This window comes from Hyla sarda, chromosome 8 (assembly GCF_029499605.1).
Source record: "Hyla sarda isolate aHylSar1 chromosome 8, aHylSar1.hap1, whole genome shotgun sequence".
Classification (NCBI taxonomy): domain Eukaryota; kingdom Metazoa; phylum Chordata; class Amphibia; order Anura; family Hylidae; genus Hyla; species Hyla sarda.
Window position 1 is genome coordinate 170,096,434 of NC_079196.1, and position 12,829 is coordinate 170,109,262.

At 45.8% G+C, this 12,829-nt stretch overlaps 1 protein-coding gene across 1 annotated transcript in view; it reads left to right on the forward strand.

The window, feature by feature from the left end:
* GTF3C1 (general transcription factor IIIC subunit 1) overlaps positions 1–12,829 on the forward strand; it is a 96,625-nt gene that overhangs the window by 24,191 nt on the left and 59,605 nt on the right. The window contains exons 11-14 of the mRNA XM_056536140.1: positions 453–592; positions 1,486–1,639; positions 3,611–3,714; positions 7,698–7,870. Of these exons, the coding sequence (XP_056392115.1) occupies positions 453–592; positions 1,486–1,639; positions 3,611–3,714; positions 7,698–7,870 (571 nt within the window). The remainder of the gene's footprint in view (positions 1–452; positions 593–1,485; positions 1,640–3,610; positions 3,715–7,697; positions 7,871–12,829) is intronic.

The following is a 12,829-nucleotide window of genomic DNA, read 5'->3' on the forward strand; positions in this document are numbered from 1 at the left end:
AACAGAATTTCCAAGAGGAAGTTTTGCGCCAGATTCCCCATGGAAATTCCTTTGTGTCTTATAGATACCAGTGAAGAAAGGGAGGAGGTTGTTCACCGCAGATCAGGGTTTAGAGAAAGAAAGCAACAGAGACACAAACAGAGCCTGGGAATAAGAGGCTACAGAGGGGAGTACACTTGTGAAAAATGCAATATAGAAGTTATAAAATGGCCATAAATAGTGCTGTTCCTCTGGTACAGGTACAACAACTTACCCAGAAAGTCACCTAAAACTTTAGTGACCATTTAAATAATGTCAAATGCGGATGATATGTCCCTTGTAACATTCTATATGATTTTTCTACCATACGATTGGCTTGTTTTGATGCAAAGGCCATGCATGCTTTTTTGTCTGTTTTAGATTATGTTCTAATTTTCACAGATTAACCACTTTTACTTTATATTTAAATCAAGGATAAGGAAGGAAAAAAAGGGAAGAAATCCTGTAAGCCTGGAACATTAGAGAGAACCCGAGAAACCTATCGCCTCTTGAAAAGAAGAAACATAATAGTGGAAACTGTGAAAAATCTGAGATTAGTGGAGAGCTTATTCACGTAACGTGACATGTTCTATTCTCTCTGTTTTATTCTCTTTTAGGGTCTATTCACACGTACAAGTATTCTGCGCAGATCTGATGTACAGGATTTGAAGCTGTATTCAGTCATTTAATTTACATTGGAATCTGCAGCATATAATCCTACACATCAAATCTGCGCAGAATACTGTACGTGTGAATAGACTCTTAGGATTCTCAGGAGTTATATGGTAGTGTAACCCTCTTGTGGATACTGCAAAGATAGAAATTAAATAAGAATATTACCCAATTGTATAAATTTAATAGAAACTCACCAAAGCATTTTTGTACTACACCCTTTACAAAACATTTAAAGAGAATGCAATATGTATCCCAAATAAAGGGGAGTAAGTGTTCCTTAAACTTCAAAGCTGCCCACTGCTAGTGTAATGAACCAGACCAAGGTTTTCATTTTATTTAAAAAAAACTATAACTGCAACCTGTTTCAGGTCCTGACCAACTCCTTTATATTGTGTGGCAATAATCAATCTTTCATATACAAAATTGGAAAGAAGTTAAATGGGTGTCCAGTGTTCTAGATAAGGGTAATTTCTGGCCATGGGCTGTGTCTGGCATTGCAGGATTTCACATGAACTGCAACACCAGAGACCGCCATGAATGAAAGTTGCTCTGTATTTTTTTTTTTTTAACAGTCTTGGGCTTTAACCTGGCAAGTTTTAGTGGAATATTGAAAGATATTGGATATGACCAATACTGCTTTTGTTAGGGATGGGGGCACAGGTTAGGTTTAGGTTTGACCAGGTTAGGGTTTGTTCACATAAAAGAAGTTTGTTTTATTTCTGGCTCAAAAAGCTGGGTGGGAACCTGAAGGTAGACAACAATTCAAGACATGTTGTTTTTCCTTGTCTGCAGTCTTCAGAAAATGATTGTGGAGCAGGAGAAACAAGAAGGCGTTTCTACGAAATGCTGCAAAAAATCCATCCGAAGATTGGTCCAGAGGCTTTCCCAAGAAGGACTTGTTAGACTGTACCATACTGTGGTAGTGCAAGATGGAGTAAGCAAAAAGGTGTGTTCACCTCTGTAATGCTGGCTTTACAGTGGCAGCCTGTTATGGATTACTCTATAGGTACAGACATAAGTAAAGATGTTATCCTAATGGAATGTTATTTAGTGCAGTCTTATTTAAAGCTTTATACCAGTGGTTCTTAACCTGGGTTCGATCGAACCCCAGGGGTTCGGTGAGTCAGTCCCGGGGGTTCGGCGGGGGAGGTCGCAACTGGACAGGCAAACCAAGCAAGTGCTTGGGGCCCCGAGCTGGCCCGGGGCCCCGAGCAGAGCTGGTGTTTGCCCGTCCTGTAGCGACGGGGCAATTCCCTCCATCCCTATTAACTCCCTGCGGCCCCGCGTTAAGTTTAAAAACACAGGGCCACCAGGACATCACTGACGTCCCGTGCGTGCGCCCATGGAAACGAAGGTGCCAAGGACCGGAGGATAGAGAAGGATGAAGACGCACGCTGGCCAGCTTGTTAAGTGACCAGCGGCACGTCATCTTCCTGCTCCGACCACCGGTCCCGAGACCTACTGCTATAGCCGGAGCGGTGGTCGGAGCACTGAAGTGGGCAGTACACAGGCATACAGCCTCCAGCCATACACTGTATATGGCTGGAGGCTGTATGTCTGTGGGGGAACACTGCTTACATCAGTGGTCTTCAACCTGTGGACCTCCAGATGTTGCAAAACTACAACTGCCAGCATGCCCGGACAGCCGTTGGCTGTACGGGCATGCTGGGAGTTGTAGTTTTGCAACATCTGGAGGTCCGCAGGTTGAAGACCACTGGCCTACATAATGTGGGGGAACACTGCCTGCCTAATGTGGGGGAACACTGCCTGCCTAATGTGGGGGAACACTGCCTGCCTAATGTGGGGGAACACTGCCTGCCTAATGTGGGGGAACACTGCCTGCTTAATGTGGGGGAACACTGCCTGCCTAATGTGGGGGAACTCTTTCTGCCTAATGTGGGGGAACTTTCTGCCTAATGTGGGGGAACACGGCCTGCCTAATGTGGGGGAACACTGCCATTGTTGCAAAAATGACATGAGAGTGGGACTTGCCAAGGTAAAGCCGTGCATTTCTGAACTGGTCTCTGAAAGAAAAAGCAGAAGTCACACTGATTTGCAGTAAATATTCATTATGTTTTTGTTTTTGTGTGAAAATCATGTTTTCATGATTTTGTTCTTCATTCTTAAAGGGGTATTCCAGGCCAAAACTTTTTTATATATATCAACTGGCTCCGGAAAGTTAAACAGATTTGTAAATTACTTCTATTAAAAAATCTTAATCCTTCCAATAGTTATTAGCTTCTGAAGTTGAGTTGTTGTTTTCTGTCTAACTGCTCTCTGATGACTCACGTCCCGGGAGCTGTGCAGTTCCTATGGGGATATTCTCCCATCATGCACAGGACGTGACATCATCAGAAGCTAATAACTATTGGAAGGATTAAGATTTTTTAATAGAAGTAATTTACAAATCTGTTTAACTTTCCGGAGCCAGTTGAGATATATATATAAAAAGGTTTTGCCTGGAATACCCCTTTAATGGTTTTGTTCATTTTGTGCACCTATATATGAATATATACTTAAATATATACCTCCTATGTTTTGAATTTGAAAAAATCATATTTTATTTTTCCAATTAAGAGAGGTTTGGTGAATGCGCATATGAAACTGAAGGGGTTCAGTACCTCCAACAAGGTTTAGTACCTCTTCTGTATAAAGCAGTGGTTCTTATCTACACAAAAGCATCTTCTGCCATGGCAAGTGCTGCTTTTTGTCAGCGACTCACCACCTTGCCTAATATATTAGTTAAGACTATGGATCCTCCTATATTTGGAATAAGCTTATCTGTGAATGTCATTATCCTAAATAAATTGCTCACCTAGGTCTGGTCTAGCCTCAGGTTCTGTAGGAGCACACTGTCCACATTTAATTATTCACATTTTGCACAGTCCTGACTAAACATTGATAAACCTTTTGACAGGTGGAGTTTGTTGTGCATCCGTCAATCAATCGGAATGATCCTTTAGTGAAGAGCGCCATTGAGCAAATTCGTTTTCGCATTTCAAATTCTACCTCAGGAAATCGGTAAGTAAAAGGACAAGGAACACATTAATTTCAGGAAAGATTGGTTAAATAGAATGTATACATTATTTCTCTATCGGCTCCATTGGGGGACACATAACATGGGTGTATGCTGCTGTCACTAGGAGGCTTGACACTATGGCAACAAGAAAAGTCGGCTCCTCCCAGCAGGGTATACCCGCCCACAGGCACCTGAGGTAATCAGTTTTAGCTTAGTGTCTTAAGGGTGGTGGACATGGTCTGGAGTTCTCCCCAGACCAGGTCTCATATATTTTATTTTCCTAGGATTAGGAGACGTGTTATTTTTTTTTTTATTCCTTTTTCTTTCCTGTATTCAGGTGGGGACTCAGGAACTGCGGCTCACTGTTTCCCCATTGCGATTGAGGGGGCACAGACATCGCATTTATGTACTGTTAACCCACTCTCGCCAACGGTCAGCTCCTGGGGTTGTACCTCATGGGTCCGGGTCCCCCTACCTCCCTGCTTGCCTCACTCGCACATGGTAGCCCGGCATGATGCAGGTGACAAAAGCTGGCTGAAGACTTCATTGGGAAGACTTCATGAGGGAAGTTCTTCTGGGTATTTTCCCCTTGTTTTCTTTAGGGAAGACTTTCAACATCTGGAGACCCCCAGTTTTTGGCCCACTCTTCTATATGGGGACTGTTGGGGCTGGCCAGGAGGGATTTCCCTCCTTTCCTTTTTTGGGGGTTCTTTATTATATCTGGGGCTGAGCAGGCACATGTATGTTTCAGTTTATCATGTGTGTGTGTGTGTGGTGTGTAGTGTTTCACAGTATTACCGCATATCTTTCTTTACGTCCTTACTTTCGTTTTTGGCAGCGCAGCTGCAGACAGTATCTCGCCCGCTCCCTCACTTCCCCCGCTGACGCATATGCGTTCACAGAACCGCTTTCCGTCGTCAGTCCTCCTTCGGGTTCTGCGGACCTTTGGTGTCACCAAAGGGTACAAACAAAGGGTCCAGCCAGGCGCCTTCACGGGAAGAGGGCTCCCTCCTTCCGGACCTGTTCCTCCCGGAGGTCGGCTATGCGATCCGGACGTTATGCGGCCCCATCAGACACCCGTAGGCCTTCCTCGGTCTGAAGGGCCTTTCTTGGGTGGTTGGTCACCTCTTACTCTTGGGGGATGCCTGGACCACGCACATTCAGGAGCCAGCTCCTTTTTTATCCAGGGAGTAATTGTCCTGGTTCCTTCAGGGGAACGTTTTCAAAGTTTATTCCAACCTCTTTGTGGTCCCCAAGAAAGGCGTTTCTGTTCGCCCAATCTTGGTTCTAGAGTATCTCAGCCAACATCTTCTGCTTTCCCATCCCGAATGGAGTCTCTCCGTTGGGTGTTGGCGTCCCTGGTTCATGGGGAATTTTCATTCCTCGGTGGACAAGGATGCCTGCCTCCACATCTCATTGTTCCCGTCATCAGCGGTACTTCCGCTTTGCAGTTCCGGACGGTCATTTTCTATTGTGGCTCTCCATTTCGGTCTGACCACTTCTCCGCGGACCTTTACCTGGCGCCTGTGATAGCCCTTTTACGGACAACAGTTATTTCCGTGATTCCTTACTTGGACGACCTCCTGATCAGAGCTCCAGCGAGGGCCCAGATCCTGGAGAGTCTTAGTCTCAACCTCCAGACCTTGTCTCACTTCGGTTGGATGGTCAATTGGGACAAGTCCAACCGCTCTCCTGGGGCACCAGTTCGACGCGGCCTCTGCCCGCTTCGACTCCGCCGACCAATCGGCTGACTCTCTTATCAAGAGTCCGATGACATCGGCACCCTGCTCCAGTTTCCATTCGCTTTTGCATGGATGTCCTGGGTCGGTTAGCGGTGGCCGTGGAGGCCGTGCCATTTGCCCAGTTTCATCACCGACCTCTTCAACTGGTGATTCTCTTCCGAAAAAAAGTGGGACAGGTCTCAATTGTCTCTCGACCGCAAGATCGTTCTCTCTCGACAGTCTTGTCGATCCCTTTTATGGTGGCTTCTTTTCCCCCCTGCTTTTTCAGGGGCGCTCCTTCTTGCCCCTCCCTGCCAGTCTGTCAGGCTGGGGAGGTGTTTTCAAGGACCGGCCGGTCTGGGGCCTTGGTCACTCGAGAAGCCCTTTTCCCCCTTCAACATGTTGAGGCCTAGGGCAATCCTTTCTTTGCTTGCTTCTTGGGAAATTCCCTTCTGGGCGGAACTCAGGTTTCCGGCCATCTCAGCGCTCTTCATTCCGGGCGTCTCTGGGATGTGGCCTTTTTCAGCCGGTCCTCAGCCATCTAAGGCGAGTGGTCCCAAGCGTTCCTCTCTCTTGGTCGGACTTTGCCCTACCTTATCTGTTTCCTCCCCTTCCTCTCTTTTCTGAGTCCTGAGGAAACTCACTGCAGAAGGCGTTCCCGACATTCTCGTGGCCCAGACTGGCCCCGGCGGGCGTGGTACGTCGTTGTGTTCGGGCTCCTGAACTACTTACCTCTGCACCTTCCCTATCGTCCAGACCTCCTATATCAGGTCTCCTTTGCCACCCCTATTTGGCATCTTTGCTTTTGACGGCATGGCGGTTGAGACAGCGGTTCTGAGGACCCGCGGTTTCTCTTCCCAAGGGGTTTGCACCATGCTGAGGGCTCACAAGCCTTCATCTGCAAAGATTTACCACCATACCTGGTGGTCTTATTTCTGTTGGTGTGAAACTCGGCCTTTTTCTCCGGTTGTGGTTGGCTTTCAGCTCCCTTAGGGGTCAAAGGTTCGGCCGTTTCCATTCTTTTTCAACGTTCTCTGGCGTTCAATTATCATGTCCGAACCTAGTTCAGGGAGTGGCACAAGCTGCCCCTCCTTATCTGTCCCCTTGTGAAGGTGGCGTTCCTTATTGCTCTTCCCTCTGTTAGGAGGGTGTCAGAGCTGGCAGCTCTCTCCTGCCGTTCTCCCTTCCTGGTTGTATACCAGGACAAGTTGTTTTGTTTTCCGTCCAGGTCCCTCCTTCGTACCTGATATGGTTTTGGTTTTTTCATCTCAATGAGAACATCGTCCTACCATCCTTTTTGTCCAGCCCCTTCTCATCCCTGGAAGCGTTTGTTCCACAACCCGTTGTTGTCGTTGGACAAGACAACCATTTTGGGAGATTACCGCTGCAAGGGGAAGATCCCACCCTTCAGGGTTTTGGCTCATTCCACCCGTTTTCCGGGGCATCCTGGGCCCTCCGCTACGTGGCTTCGCCCTTGCAGTTCTGTAAGGCGTCCGCGTGGTTGTCTTTGCACTCTCTCAAGGTGCTACCAGATTCATACCTTTGCATCAGTTGATGCTACTCTGGGCTGTAAGATGTTACAGACGGCGGTGGTCCCACCATCCACTTGTCTGATTCCTTACACACCAAAGGGACGGCTTTGGTACGTCCCATGGTCTGTGTCCCCCAATGGAGCCCATAGAGAAAAGGACATTTTTTATGCTTACCATAAAATCTCTTTCTCGAAGGATCCATTGGGGGACACAGCTCCCACCCTTTTTTCTGGTGTTCCTATTTCAGTTATCTGTCCGAAGGTGTGTTCAGTTGCCTTTTCTTCTGATTGCTCGGACAGTTTGTGGTTTTCTCTTGACCTGTCAGTCTTCTCCTATTGCTCTGGGACTAAAACTGATTACCTCAGGTGTCTGTGGGCGGGTATACCCTGCTGAGAGGAGCCACATTTTCTTGTTGCCATAGTGTCAAGCCTCCTAGTGACAGTAGCATACACCCATGGTCTGTGTCCCCCAATGGATCCTTCGAGAGAGAGATTTTACGGTAAGCATAAAAAAAATCTCCTTTTTTACATTAATCATTTATACCTTTTGTTTACACATTATGAAAGGAAACCTATTGATTACTGTTTTTTAGTTGTAAATAAAGTAAATTTTTTTTAAATTTCCTATGGCACTGTAATAGTGCTGAAATACACCCCCTCCATGGTGTAAATAAATTCCCTTTATAGCTTCTTGCTATGTACATATGTGTGTGTTTTTAACTTCATATTACAGGACACGCTCACCTCAAGGACAGCCAGCATCTGGCAAAGCAGACGCAGATGATCCATCCAAAGAGAAGCAAAAAGAAAAACACAGTGCATCTCATAGTAACACTATAGACAACCCACTGAAAGAAACTGATCCTATGGAGGTGACGCGTTTAAAAAATTACCATCCTGTCATAGGTATGCTTTTTATGTTAACTTTTTTTTTTTTCTTCGTAGAATAATTTTATTTCCTAATTCCATGATTTTGCTGCAAAATGGAAAGGTTTATTGCATTATTATTTGCCATTATTGTATATGGCCTGGTGGCAAGGGTAATCTGAAGAAATAAAAATGCCAAGGTCTGGAAACATGTCATAGGGTAACATGTGGCCTTTTATGTTAGGCTATGCTGACATTTCTGATGGAGCTCCGCTCAGGTAACTCCGTCACAGTCTATTAGTTAGTAAGTTAGCAGACAAAAAATGCCATAAGCATTAACTTTTTGTTCAGACATATCCTGCTAAATATACGGAAACCAGATGGATCCATTAACCCCTTAACAACAATGGACGTAAACGTACGTCATGGTGCCGGGGGTACATTTACACTCTGTACATGACGCAAGCACCGGACCGGTGCTCGCATCATGCACGGCAGGTCCCGGATGCTATCAGCAGCCAGGGACCGGCCGGTAATGGCGGACATCAGCGATCGCATCAGCGACATTAGTCATTGCTATAAATAGTCTCCTATGGGGACATAAAAGTGTGGGGAAAAATAAAAAAAATTAAAAAATGTGAAAAATCCCCTCCCCCAATAAAAATGTAAATTGTCCCTTTTTCCCATTTTACCCCCAAAAAGTGTAAAAATAAAAAAATGTATTTAATTTTTTTATTAATAAACATATTTGGTACCGCCGCATGCGTATATGTCCGCATAAAATATAATGTTCAATATTCCGTATGTTGAACAGCGTAAACGTAAAAAAAAAGTCAAAAATTGCTGCTTTTTTGTCACATCATATCCCAAAAAAAAGTTGTAAAAAAATGTATTAAGTCTTATATATGTAAATGTGGTATCAATAAAAAGTACAGATCACGGTGCAGAAAATGAGCCCTCATACCACACCGCTTATACAGAAAAATGGAAAACTTACAGGTCATCAAAATAGAGGGATTTTAAAAGAACTAATTTGGTTAAAAGTTTGAATTTTTTTTTTTAAAGCGGTACAATAATAGAAAAGTATGTAATCATGGGTATAATTTTAATCGTGTTGACCCACAGAATAAAGAAAACATTCTTTACAACGCGCAAAAAACAAGCCCTCATACTAATCTGTGGATAAAAATATAAAAGTTAGGATTTTTAGAAGGCGAGGAGGAAAAAAGGAAAATGCAAAAATAAAATTGGCCTGGTCCTTAAAGGGGTACTCCGCTGGAAAACATTTTCTTTTTTAAATCGACTGATGCCACAAAGTTAAACAGATTTTTAAATTACTTCTATTCAAAAATCTTAATCCTTCCAGTACTTATTAGCTGCTGTATGCTTTACATGAAGTTCTTTTCCTTTTGAATTTCCTTTGTTTGACCACAGTGCTCTCTGCTGACACCTCTGTCCATGTCAGGAACTGTACAGAGCAGGAACAAATCCCCATAGCAAACCAATTCTGCTCTGGACAGTTCCTGACATGGACAGAGGTGTCAGCAGAGAGCACTGTGGTCAGACAGAAAGAAAATTCAAAAAGAAAAGAACTTCCTCTGGATCATTCAGCAGCTGATAAGTACTGGATGGGTTAAGATTTTTAAGTAGAAGTAACAAATCGGTTTAACTTTGTCATCAGTTGATAAAAAAAAAAAAAAAAAAGTGTTTTCCAGTGGAGTACCCCTTTAAGGTCAAAATGGGCTTGGTACTTAAAGGGGTACTCTGCCCCTAGACATCTTATCCCCTATCCAAGGATAGGAGATAAGATGTCTGATCACAGGGGTCCTGCTGCTGAGGACCCCCAATCACTCCGGCAGCCCCCCGAGTCATCAGCTCTCTGGAGATATGTTTGCTCCGTGGCTGATGACAATATAGGGACCGGGGGTTCGTGACTTCATAGATCCGCCCCCTCATGATGTCATGCCCCGCCCCTTTAATGCAAGTCTATAGGAGGGGCAGTGACTGTTACCACGCCCCCTCCCATAGAGTTGCATTAAGGGGACAGGGCACGACGTCACTAGGGGCGGGGCCATGACGTCACAAACTGCTGGCCCCTTTCATCAGCCACGGAGCAAACTTAGCTCTGGAGAGCTGATGACTCGGGGGGGTTGCAGGAGTGATCGGGGGCTCCTCAGCAGCTGGACCCCTGCAATCTATACTTGGATAGGGGATAAGATGTCTAGGGGCGGAGTACCCCTTTTAAGGGGTTAAAGTCAATGGAATCTTTCTGTGTTCATTGTGCAACGGACTATCCAGATACATTTTCTGGCCCTGAACAGAGTCTGTGAAGTCTGTTAAAAAAAAGTGTGGCCAGGGTACCCTAAGATATCAAATTAAAGATGACCGAAGTTACAGTGATTCGATTTGTCACAAACTTCTCGGCTCGGCAGTTGCTGACTTTAGCCTGTATAAATTAGTTCAGCTTTCCGGTGCTCCAGTAGGCTGGAAAAGGTGGATACAGTCCTAGGAGAGAGTCTCCAGCCCACCGGAGCACCTGAAAGCTGAACTCATTTATGCAGGCTAAAGTCAGCAACTGCTGAGCCGAGAAGTTTGTGACGAATTGAATCACTGTAACTTTGCTCATCTCTGTATCTAATAATACGCAGGTCCTGGTTGTGAGCAGAGATGTAATTAACTTGGCCAGAAGGTGGCAGCATCTAACAGTAAATCTGCCTCCTGCTCATATGGAAGAAGAGGAGACCATACTGAAGTATTATATGTAGATATAAGGCAGAGTTGCACTTGGACTGCATATGGGGCTGCACTAACATTTAACCCCTTAGGGGCTCAGCGTTTTTCCGTTTCTGCACTTTCGTTTTTTCCCTCTTTACATTTAAAAAATCATAACCCTTTCAATTTTGCACCTACTAACCCATATGAAGGCTTTTTATTTATTTATTTTTTTTTTTGCGTCACCAATTCTACTTTGTAATGACATCAATCATTTTACCACTATGGCGAAACCGGAAAAAAAAATATTTGTGGGACAAAATTGAAAAAAAAAAACACCATTTTGTAAATTTTGTGGGCTTCCGTTTCTACGCAGTAAATTTTTTGGTAAAAATGACATATTCTCTTTATTCTGTAGGTCCATATGATTTAAAATGAAACCTAAATATAGGTTTGATTTTGTTTTACTTCTGGTAAAAATCATAACTACATGCACGAGAATTATTACATTTAAAAATGTCCTTTCTCTATCGGCTCCATTGGGGGACACAGGCCGTGGGTGTATGCTGCTGTCTCTAGGAGGTATGACACTATGGTAACAAAAAAGTCGGCTCCTCCCAGCAGGATATACCCGCCTCCAGGCCCTGAGCTAGTCAGTTTAAGCTTAGTGTCTGAAGGAGGTGGACATGGTCTGGATTTCTCCAGACCAGGTCTTATGTTTTATTATTTTCCTAGTTAGGGAATGTGTTTTTTATTACTTTTTCTTTCATGTTTTCAGGTGGGGACTCAGGAACTGCGGCTCACTGTTTCCCCATTGTGAGTAAGGGGACACAGACATTGCGTATATGCGTTGTTAACCCCCTCTCGCCAACGGTCAGCTCCTGGGGTTGTACCTCATGGGTCCGGGTCCCCCTATTCCCTGCTTGCCTCGCTCGCACATGGTAGATCGGCGTGATGCAGGTAACAAAAGCTGACTGAAGACCTCGCAGAAGACTCCATTAGGTAAGTTCTTCTGACTGAGGTGAGTATATATTTTCTCCCTCAGGTGCTGACTTGCAACCTCTGGAGACCCTCATTTTTTGGACCACTTTCAGGTTAAGGGGCTGGCCTGTGTTGGGGCTCTATCTTTATTCAAAGCAGGGGCGAGCAAGGGCATTTTGAGCAGGAAGGGGTTACTTCTTACTATGACGTGTGTGAGTGTTTTATACTATGCGGCTGACAGCCGCGGCGTCTGTACTGTTTGGCGCATGGAACGCCGACTTACTTTCATTTTCGGCGGCGTACATGTGACTCGCCCGCTAACTTCCCCGCGGGCGCAGACGTGACTGACATATGCGCCCGTGGCAAGGAGCGGCGCCATTACTGTTCTTCTTCACGGCGGCCGGGACGCTATAGCTCCGCCCTCAAGGCCACCGGAGCTTACTGGAGGCGCGAACCGCCCTCCAATCAGCGCCGTGCGCATGATTTTCGGGGGACAGAGGCCAATTAGACAGTGCCTCTGCTCCAGGCACGCCCCTCTATGGCTATTGGCTGGCCTCTCTTTCTCTCAGAGCGGAGATCTCCTCACAGCAGCTGCCACAGGGGACACAGACTCGGGTGAGAGAGTTCTTTTTTTCATTATGTCTGTACCCAGAACTGTTCCTCCCTTTAAACAGACAACTGGAGCATTAGTTTCCTATTTTGTCTGTAAGTCCTGTAATTCCAAAATGCCTGGTTTGACTGAACCCACTTGCTCTGCCTGCTCCTCTACTGCCCCAGACCCCATGGTACCCCCGGATGCTCTTTCAGTTCCGGTGGATTCGGCCACCCCTCCAGCCTGGGTTTCTTCCCTATCCCAGTATATGGCTGACTTGACTCAAGTCTCCCGTTCGGTGGCTGAGGCCTCCCGTGACGTGAAGTCTGCCCTGCGCCGGCCCTCTAAAGGGACCCGCTCCCCTTCTCCACATACCTCACGCTCTCACAAGCGTACTAGGGGTGCATCTTCTGACTCTTCCATTGAGTCTTCAGGTAGACGTGGGCGTTCCCCTCATGGGTCCCCCCCCCCCCCCCCAGGTCATCTAGTCACAAACGTCGCTCCTCCAGAGAATGTTCCCGCAGTTGCCACTCTGCCTCACCAGAGCCGCGTACCCGTTCAGGGTCGCCCCACCTCCAGGGCTGCCTCCACTCGTTCACATTCTCCTGGTGAACTGGCGGATGAGGCTTTTGAATCGCCATCTGACTCGAAAGACCACGCAGATTCAGTTGAAACGGTGAACTCATTGGTTGCGGCCATAAGAGACACCTTTC